The sequence below is a fragment of the Hypomesus transpacificus genome, chromosome 23, assembly GCF_021917145.1.
Source record: "Hypomesus transpacificus isolate Combined female chromosome 23, fHypTra1, whole genome shotgun sequence".
Classification (NCBI taxonomy): domain Eukaryota; kingdom Metazoa; phylum Chordata; class Actinopteri; order Osmeriformes; family Osmeridae; genus Hypomesus; species Hypomesus transpacificus.
The window spans coordinates 18,802,413-18,812,195 of record NC_061082.1 but is presented as its reverse complement, the minus strand read 5'-3'; the positions used below and the strand labels follow the sequence as shown (position 1 = coordinate 18,812,195).

General features: G+C 42.7%; 1 protein-coding gene across 3 annotated transcripts in view; it reads right to left on the bottom strand.

The window, feature by feature from the left end:
• Nucleotides 1–2,436: 2,436 nt before the first annotated feature.
• The window catches only part of lnpa (limb and neural patterns a), a 7,491-nt gene continuing 144 nt past the window's right edge, over nucleotides 2,437–9,783 (bottom strand). The window contains exons 1-13 of one of the 3 annotated variants that reach the window (XM_047047473.1): nucleotides 9,664–9,783; nucleotides 8,702–8,790; nucleotides 8,514–8,555; nucleotides 7,752–7,939; nucleotides 7,583–7,641; nucleotides 7,454–7,494; nucleotides 6,506–6,589; nucleotides 6,345–6,396; nucleotides 6,033–6,254; nucleotides 4,945–5,050; nucleotides 4,525–4,595; nucleotides 3,800–4,168; nucleotides 2,437–3,461 (exon numbers count right to left, since the gene is read on the bottom strand). The exon at nucleotides 9,664–9,783 is cut by the window's right edge and continues 144 nt beyond it. In XM_047047473.1, coding sequence (XP_046903429.1) covers nucleotides 3,280–3,461; nucleotides 3,800–4,168; nucleotides 4,525–4,595; nucleotides 4,945–5,050; nucleotides 6,033–6,254; nucleotides 6,345–6,396; nucleotides 6,506–6,589; nucleotides 7,454–7,494; nucleotides 7,583–7,641; nucleotides 7,752–7,939; nucleotides 8,514–8,555; nucleotides 8,702–8,728 — 1,443 coding nt within the window. In that variant the 5' untranslated portion in view covers nucleotides 8,729–8,790; nucleotides 9,664–9,783 and the 3' untranslated portion in view covers nucleotides 2,437–3,279. The remainder of the gene's footprint in view (nucleotides 3,462–3,799; nucleotides 4,169–4,524; nucleotides 4,596–4,944; nucleotides 5,051–6,032; nucleotides 6,255–6,344; nucleotides 6,397–6,505; nucleotides 6,590–7,453; nucleotides 7,495–7,582; nucleotides 7,642–7,751; nucleotides 7,940–8,513; nucleotides 8,556–8,701; nucleotides 8,791–9,663) is intronic. The other 2 variants (XM_047047474.1, XM_047047475.1) reach the window with 2 other exon arrangements.

The following is a 9,783-nucleotide window of genomic DNA, read 5'->3' as shown; positions in this document are numbered from 1 at the left end:
ATTTTTTTAAACTCATTTCTCTGTAGCTGATGACCTTTTGTCAAATGAATTTATGCCACTCAACTTTGTCAAGTGGCATTTAAAGTCCAAGTAGCCAAGAGCTAATGACCAGATATCAAGTGCTCAGAGACCCTCTCCTACCATACACCATCAAGGCCAACTCTCATATTATCTAATTTGATTTTAATGCCTCTCTGAAGGAGATGGTGTTCTTATTACAGTGTAATGATGCTGTTGTCAGGAACCCATGGTGAACTCTAATATTCCATGCGTGTTAATTGCTTTTGTGACTCCAATCCAAGTTCCTTCCTTTCATCTTTAACACCCCATCGGATCAAACATTAACGCTCCATACAAAGAAGTATTTATAACGTTTCTGTCGTCCCAAGCTATATGTGGCAGAAACATAGTATTTGTCTAAAAGTCTATGTTGTCTGATGCCTCTGTGACACGGTGTATCGTTTGTATTCAGTACATAGTGGGATAACAATGAGGGTCTTCGCTGAGATGAGGAGAAGTTTTGAAGTGCTCACACTCGGGGGCAGCAAATGGAAAAGTGACAAGCCTGGTGCACTTGTCTATTTTACTTATTCCGTGGCTCTGTTTCATATTCTGCCTGGTACAGCAGGGTTATTTTCCTCCAGGGTTCACAAGGCCACGCTCTTTCATTTCTTCCGAAAATTGTTTCGCAGGATTTCAATCTTTGGCTGCTACATATGACAAAACACAATATCAAGAACACTTATGTTTCTTATCTGCCATTTTTTCGGGGTATAAATAAAAGATCAGTATAAATTTGAGTCAAGTGGCCCCCGAATGCACATGTGAAAGATGACTATGAAAAGGACTATGGACCTTGGGACAGCCCGCTGTACATTCTGATACGCTGCACACAATTACCTTGGCACTGGGGCCCTGTGTGTCATTTGTCATCCTTGAAAATCAATTAGCGGCTCGCTGATAACATGGAGCAGATGCAATCTCTCTACTGTCTGAACAAATAGCGACTCAAAAGCCTTAAGGTACATCCCTTCATTTTTCCATCATATATACAGTCTCACTTTGAATTGCTGCTCCACTGTGAAATGCAGAAGGTTGTTCTGCAGGTCAGAGATGCACGCTGTTGTTACTTACGATCTGCTTAGTGAACTGTAGTGGTCCCAGATATTGATTATTGAATTGCTTGTCATTCAGTAATGTCAAGCAATTCACAATGGACTTAGCAGAAACAGCAGAATAGTGGATCGGGTCATAGATGGTCAGTGTGTTTGAGATGGAATCTCTCTCATCTGCCATGAGAGGTTATTCTAAAGATGATTCAAAATAGTTGAGAGCATAGTTTATAAAAAAAGATGAACAACCTTGTATCTGTTTCTAATCACTCCCTCTTTCCCTGAGGTAAAAATCGTCCACAAATAGGATGTTTTGTTGAACATGAAAAACTACTACTGAAACCCTACATTGAAGGTTATGAGTGTAAAAACCTCTTCTAAAACAATCAATTTTCCTGACTTGAGTTGTAAAATCGAAATATTAAACACATAAATCGATAAAAGTGATGTAATGCAGCAAGTAACCTAAATCACAAAACCATTTGCACAAATGTTTAACACAACAAATGTGTCATGGAGAATCTTTATTAAACAAGCTACGGAACAGTGCAGATTCATGCATGTAATATTAAACAGTCTAGTGTTGGGGGGGAAACCATTCAATGTCCTATTGATGTCCTAGTTTTTCCTGTTTGGCTGTTGTCAGAGGTCAACCTCAAGCAGCATGCTGTGGAATCAGGCAGTACTGTTGGTGTCACAGTGATGCATTACTAAGCCCAGGAGGTCATGTCTCTGTAAACATACATTATCAAAACCCATAGATAAAATGTGGGAAGTTGACCCCACCAACAGTTTATGGTGTATCTTCAGGGGAAAGGGGTCGCGAGGAGACTGAGAGCAACTTTGTAGCAGCAATGTCTCCCTGCTTGCAAATGAAGAGGGTCAAGCAATCAAGACTGATCGGGCGGAGAGTCAACACCATTATCTTACGCTGTCTGAAATGATCAATGAGCTCAAATAAAATGATCACAACCTAGAATTGGCTGGCTAATGAAAATTGAATGTTTTAACGTGTTCTTTTAAACATCCCGTGGTGAGAGGCAGAGAACAGGAGGAGGAGGCAAAAAGTGCCTTTTAACTCCAGATTTCATTTTCAGGGAGTGGAACATAATGGCTTCACATATTCCTCTGTAAAAGTATACGGCATAATGGTCCAAAATTATGCCTTTTTTTCCCTTTTCTTTTTACAACGGAGCCTTTTACAGGAAAGGGGATTTGCACCAATGACTCTCTACATCTCTATGACAAATCAATTTTAACCAATCAACACACTCACAAAATAATGACCATAACAAAAGGAATGAAAAATAGAGGGCTTTTTTTTTTTTTTACTTTATTAAATATCCTCTCAATAAGAAGAAATATGGCATTGACACACCAAACAAACATAGGTAGCCTAAAATAATGACTTCATAGTCTTTCTTAATTCCAATGTCTATTCATGAAACATGTCAAAGGCACTAAGGTCTAGGACCAAGCTGTATTCGTAACAACCAGCACTCCTATGGCAGTACCCTTACTGTGTAAACATATGGCTAGCTCCACGTAGCCTGGGAATACCCGAACCTATATAATACTGTTCTGAAAGGCACTGGGTTGGAGAAACTTATCTATAAATATAATTTCCTATAAATACAAGCATTTCATTTCACACCACACCCATTTCATTTTACAAAACAACACGGATATACGACGGCATTCTGTGAGACAAGAATACTATACAGTAGCTAATGAATTTTCCGTATGCAAAAAATAACTACACAAGGATAAAACTAATTGTATCACATTATGCTATAAAGAGAACTTTGTTTGTAAAGAAGTGCTAGTGTAGGACATGAACGTTTTGAGCATGTAAACGAAAAGTTAAGTAGACTCCTTCTGGCTGTGGAGTTTCACTTTGATGATCCTACAGTACAGTTGAAATCATTGTTACTATTCCAAGGACATGAAAAGGGCTGAATAAGAACTCCCACCCCCCCCCCCCCCCCCTCGAGGGGAGACACTGCCAACCACTGGCCTATCATTCTGCCGCTCTCATTTGCAACAGATATTTACTTAAACCAGAAGAAACTTCCCTTCAGAAGGAAGGAAGGAAGGAAGGAAAAACTAAAAGTATGCTCACACAAGCGAGCTCCAGCATGACTGATATGTTGCAGTGACGGACATTCTATTCCACCTCCATGGCGGACACCTCCAGCTCCGAGTCGGACTTCTCAGAGGGGACGTCTTGGGGCTCCGGGATCCCTGGCTCAGAGCTGCCTTCTGGGGTCTGGATCCCTGGCTCAGAGCTGCCTTCTGGGGTCTGGCTCTCCTCTGCAAGCGGGGCAGCTAGCGTCGTCTCACCTGGATCTCATTACAAGAAGGAACAGGAGGTTTCAGAAACGGCCACAAAGTCTACAGTGAACGCACAGAAGGCCTTGCTGTACCGTTTTTATTTCTGCGTGACCCACTAAAAACCTCTGGTCGCTAAACGTAATAGAAAATGATTATATACTGTATACGCACACATGACATAAATTACATACACATTATATCAATGTAATTAATCAGGATGAGCCGATTAAAAAGGGCGAGCCGTCCTGTTCCATGTGTGACGCATGATTGCTCAAAGAGAAACATTACCAATGACTTCCCCGAACGTGTTCATTCCAGAGAGTGATGACCATGGACGAGGAGAGGGGCCATACCTGCATCCAGGGGCCTCACACCTGCATCCTGGGGCCTCACACCTGCATCCAGGGGCACCGCACCTGCATCCAGGGGCCTCGCACCTGCATCCAGGGGCCTCACACCTGCATCCAGGGGCACCGCACCTGCATCCAGGGGCCTCGCACCTGCATCCAGGGGCACCGCACCTGCATCCAGGGGCACCGCACCTGCATCCAGGGGCCTCACACCTGCATCCAGGGGCCCATCATCTGCGTCAGAGGCAGGTGGTGTTGACGCGGGGGCTTCGGACGACAGCTTCCTCACGGCGCTGATCTCAGGGAGTCGGGGAGCTTGGGGTCGGATCTTCCTCGCCGGGTTCAGGAAATAACAATACGCACATCGGAAGGCTGCAACGACACACACCCAAACACCCATGCTCAAAGCGCTCGCTCTGGGGCCCGGACGACAGCCATGCCTTTTCTCGTGGATGCAGATTTATCCGTATGAAAATGAAACCCATGATATTCTGAGGGGTGGTGCCGGTGGGGAGGGTGTCAAAGATGCATAAATGTATCCGATCGATGTGAAGCAGTAGTTTGCATATTCAATCTACATGCAGTCTTTTTGCTTACAGGGGCCGGTGGAGGCAGAGGACTTTAAGAGCCTTGTGATATACCGCTCTGCCAAATGCTAGAGGGCAATGGAAGACACAGGGTTTGATGGAGACCGACAGACACAAGAGTTGTGTTTCGCTAAATCTTACCAACATATTCAAATTCCTCTTTTAATGCCATGCCGTTATGGGACAGACACTGCTGGCATATGAGCGCATATCTGAAGGGAGAGAAGCATTGGGATCAGAACGCGTACATGCACCGATATTAACACAAGATCATTTTACTGATATAGGGTGACACTTCTCCGGTTGGGAGCGGCGCACACTGATACACTCTCCAGTGGAAATGTTCATTGGTGCACTCAGAAGAAACTAGGCTGCACTTGGTGCCAGGATGGAACAGCAGAATGGAGCTAACTTTTACTCATAGATGACCATGCATTCATGTGTTACAGTTCTTCTGATCAGAGTTTGTTCTTTTTATTTTTTTTAAGCATATATACACATATATATATATACATATATAACATTTATGTATGAATAAAAACAAGTGCAGCTTTGCTTTACCTATTCTGAGGTCCATCCCCGACAAGGTACTCAATGACCCTGTCCATAGCACCTCTGTCCCTGGGTGGAACTGGCCGTGCCAAGGGCGGGCCTGGTGGATGCATCCCTGTGAAAACACAACATCAGCTCCACACCCAGTCTGAAGTGGCAGGTCTAAATCATCACACACACACACACACTCAGCCAGGTTAGGATGAGAGGGATTCGTGAAATCAGCGACACAGGATCCACCGTTTGCTGCAGGAGCTGTGATGAATGTTGCGAAAGCCGTGGGGTTTTTTTTTCTCCCTTCCCTGCATAATGACTTGTAAATGAATCTCCCTTGCAGAGCACGTGCTGCAGTGTCCCTGCTGTGCTGGTGAGCGGTAATTAATATAATCTCACATCAAGAGCAATCATAGGAAGATGACTGGTCATTTCTGTGAGACTTGGCAAAGTCTCAGTATCCTGCTGCTTATTAATTTACCAACATATGGAAACTCTGCGGTGACTCTTTGTATCAAATTGCTTTTCACTTTCAATTTCCCACAAAAAGTGCTTGATAGTATCAAGCCATAGAAAACATTTGCAAGGTGCGCCCAATGCCAAAGGTAATTTTACCTGGCATTAGGAGAGCACTTAGTGGGATTCCAATACCATTGCCCTGAGAACAAATATGGGCCTGCCTAATTAATCACAGTTAGAGTAATCTTCCTCCTTGTACCACTCACAGTTGGCATTCCACATGGCCATTACAGCATTCTGCCTTCTCCAGGGTTATATTTCTTTCTGTTTGCACTCCTTTCCATTGGAGTGTTCATAGTCCAAACCTCATGTTTACACTCATTTCCATAGTAAATTATCCAGCCACACTCCAGGCACATTCCAGGAAGGAGTTTTCCCTTTCCAAAAAGTTTTACCTTTTGGTTTCCACTCACAAATTATTCTATGGAATATTCAAATCACCAACCTATACTTATTGTGTTATAGTGTGCCAAACCATACTGTGTCTTTGTACTTGTCTTCACAGGTTGGGGAGACGGGGATGGGTAAATAGCACCTTAATGGAGCACATTATGATGTGGTCCCCCTGTGTCCGGCTAACTCACCTAGTCCTGGAACAGGTGTGCCAGGGGTCACGGGCCTCCTCATCAGGCTCTGCTGAGCAGCTCCAGCAGACAGGCTCCTCTCGGGGGGCCCCCCTGGAGCGGAGAGGGGGGTCGGGCCTGTGTGGGTGGCCCCGGGGGCTAGGGGAGGCCGGGCTGCTGCGCTGCCCGCAGGAAGCACCGCGGCCGGAGACGGCCTGGGAGTGACATGGCGCTGACGCAGCTCTACAGCAGGAAACGGTGCAGACAGCCCAGTCAGTTCCAGCGGTGAGGGAGGAGAGGTTGGAAAGGAGCTTGGTAGTGCGGTGAAGTTACCTTGGCCAGGTTTTGGAGTCATCTGAGGTCCAAGGGGAGTGTGTTCCAGCTCCTTGATCCAAATTGGACAGTATGAGAACTGACATGCTCTTTGGAGATCCTATGTATGAGTCTAAGTCAAACAGAGCATTTATGGGTTCTGGGGCAGGTTTAATACTTACGGCTTTCTTTTTGGAGTCTGGATCAAATCTCTCCAGAATCAATTTGGCATTTTTATAAGTCTCAGTCTCCATCACCTCTTCAAGCTGTAAAACAGGAAAATAAATAATAAAAAATGTATAATATCCCTAGACCTCTTGTTCAGATGTACATGTCAATTATCGTCAATCATTTATGAATGATTGATGTGCTAAATCTGCAGCAGTAAATTCATTTCATTCTGTTCAAATCCAGTAAGGTTACATCAATGCTTACTCTTGCATGAAGTCATATTAGCCCCATCCATGTTGTCAGGAATATCTGCTGTGACATCTGCAATTCTACCATTACTGCCATGTAGGCACAGTGGAAAATCTCTTAGCATTCATTTCTGCTGTTGAGGAGCATCGTTTCAGGGAAATACCAAAACTGATAATTGTTTACACATAATGAAAATAATAATTACATGCACTACTTCGATAATGTGAGTGTGAAAATCCATCAGCCATAATTATTGAAAGTTATTAGACATGACAGAGGATGACAAGCAATTTCTAAGATTTATTTTCACTTAGCACCAAAGTATATTAATCTTAGATGTGCTTTACTGAGTAAAGTCTCGATGTCAATTAACTGCTGTCTGCATTGATATTAGATTGTCTATTAAAAGACGCAATTATCTCACGGCAAAGTGCTTTCAAAGATCAATAAACGCAAAAACATACAGGCTTAGTTTAGAATAGTCAACTGTATTTTTAACAAGTGTGTTATGTAGAGAGTTAATGTAGGTGAAGGCTTCACGGTGATGTTTAGACTTTAGTAACATGTTCAACGCAAACTACAAATACTGTATAGAGGAAGCTATTATAACTACAAATACTGTATAGAGGAAGTCATTGTACCAAAAGAAGCATTGTCGTACACTCATCAGAAAATCAAGCGAAAGGAAACACAAGCCTCTCTTAACTTACTATTTTCTTTTTCTGTATTTTCAAGTCTTCCAACTTCTCATCTAAGACACAAAAAGATTACATTTCAACACTCCATGATAAAGAACACTGCACAATTTGCACTCTGGCCAATTAAAAGCAACATCTTACTGTTTTTTTCTGTTCTCCTTGAAAACAGAACTATCAGCATCTTTCGAAGGAACCATATTCTGTGGAACAGTACAACAACAAATGGGTTCAACAACTTAACCATATGGATTATGGCCAGCAACGGTAAGCTTCGCCATTTGAGCTCAAATACTAACAGGGTGATACTTACAATATTGGAAATACTAAAAAGGGGAGTGACAATATAAGGCGGCCCATCGTTTGTTCTGGAAGGTACCACAGGTAAACAACTGTGCAGGCGATTAGGTACAGCAGACATGAATACAAGATCAGTCTGCCGACCCAGATCTTCAACTGTCTTTGGTACTTCTCTCTGTATTCCTCAAGAGTCTGTATGTCCTGGGAAAATATGGGTGACATTTTATTAAACTATACACACCAAGACCACATGAATATTATCTTAAATTATTGCAACAACCAAAAAACTAAATAATTGGTCATTATAATGTCTGTTCTTTGGCCCGATTATGGGCCAAACCAACCTCTCCTGTTAACTGAACAATGGAATTATTAAGGCCAAGATAAATGGGTTATTTTAATGAAATCATGCCACTTACCCCCTGTATAAATGTTGAATAAAACCTATTTAATTTAATACGAGCTCGTTTTCAAGCTGCAAATCTATTGCATTTCCTAATTTTGCTTTTTCTAAATTATACACAATTGGTTTTCTTAGTTACTTCATCCTCAAAATATTTTTTTGTCTTAGCATGGCAACCTCAGCTCGGCCCACAAGGATAGGGTGGCAGTGTTGGTAACATGTGTGTCTGTCACTCTTAGGAGACGAGAGAGAGCGGAGGAAACGCTGCTTCACTGCAGTGCTGCGTAACCAGGTCAATAAAGACCACAACCTCAAAATACTTCCAAAGCACCAACAGCCTGAAAGTATGTTGCCAAAAAACTGAATACATACCTTATCTATTCCTTCCAACACCTCTACAGTAGAAGGTTTAGCCTGGCGGGGAGACAACAGTGACCAGAGAGAGTTAATAACATGGTCTTGAATTAAGCATGCATGAGAAACAGCTAGTCTCTCACAGCTAGTCGGCTACTAAAACGTTTTATTATTGAAGGTTCTAAGCTAGGCCCAATTATACATACCCTCCACCGAGACACCAGAGCTCCCATGTCGAAGGCCTTATGTGGTCTGCCACTTTAGACCACTCTTACGTTATGACACTTCCCTGCACCTGTTGACCAAAAGTAAGCCTGGTTAAATCTCGTTCTGCACAATACTGAAAATAACCACGAGATCAGATAGAGATGAACCACTGAATCAACACTGGAAAGCGAGCTGGCTCTAGCTGGCTGGGTACAGTAGGCTACTAGCAAGGTAAAAACTATGAATACTGATAACTTGGTAATGATTCACTGGACTGGTATGTCAATGTAGACAACTCGCTAGCTAATCTTAGATGGACGGGGAAGCTTACGATTGCAGGAATAAACACAACTCTATATAATTTGTTTTAACGTCAAACACACAAAGAATAACAGTCTGTATAGAACCTGAAGTGAAACCTTAACCGACTTCTGAAGTCAGTGTATACAGACTAATCTGTCAATTACCTAGTTAGTGCTGAAGTTAGGCTGTATCAATTATGCAGCCCTAGTTAGCTATGCTGTGCATTTGATACATAATGCACACGTCCAAGGAAGATTCAATTATACGAACACCTTAAATAAAAGTTGTACGTGTTACCCAAAGTAGCTAGCGCTAGCTACACTACCCAGCCACACTTTTTTTAAGTGACCTTGCAAGTCGTGCCGTGGAGCAATTCTATGTTATGTTTCACTTAAGTTTAGAACTAGGAGGTCCTCGATCCTATTGACTGAAGTTTTGTTGTACTTTAACTAAGTTAGCCAGTTACTAGCTAGTTGAACCGAACCCATTTAGTTAGGTAGATACTGTACGCCCCTATTGCTACCTTCACTAACCCAAAGAACAAATCCCAAGTTTTCTTGCAACCTAAAACATGTCACACCGAATTAGTCATTCTTGACTACTAACAAACCAAGCTGGTTAGCCTATGTAGAGACGAGAGTAGAGACAGAGTTATTACCTGGACAGGAGGATGATAGGGTGCTAGCTGCCAAGGGTTCGTATTGCTGTGTAGTGCTAGGTTATAAAGTTGCTTGCTAGGCTAGGCTAGGCTAGCTAGCTAACTAGCTTGTTCCTTTTA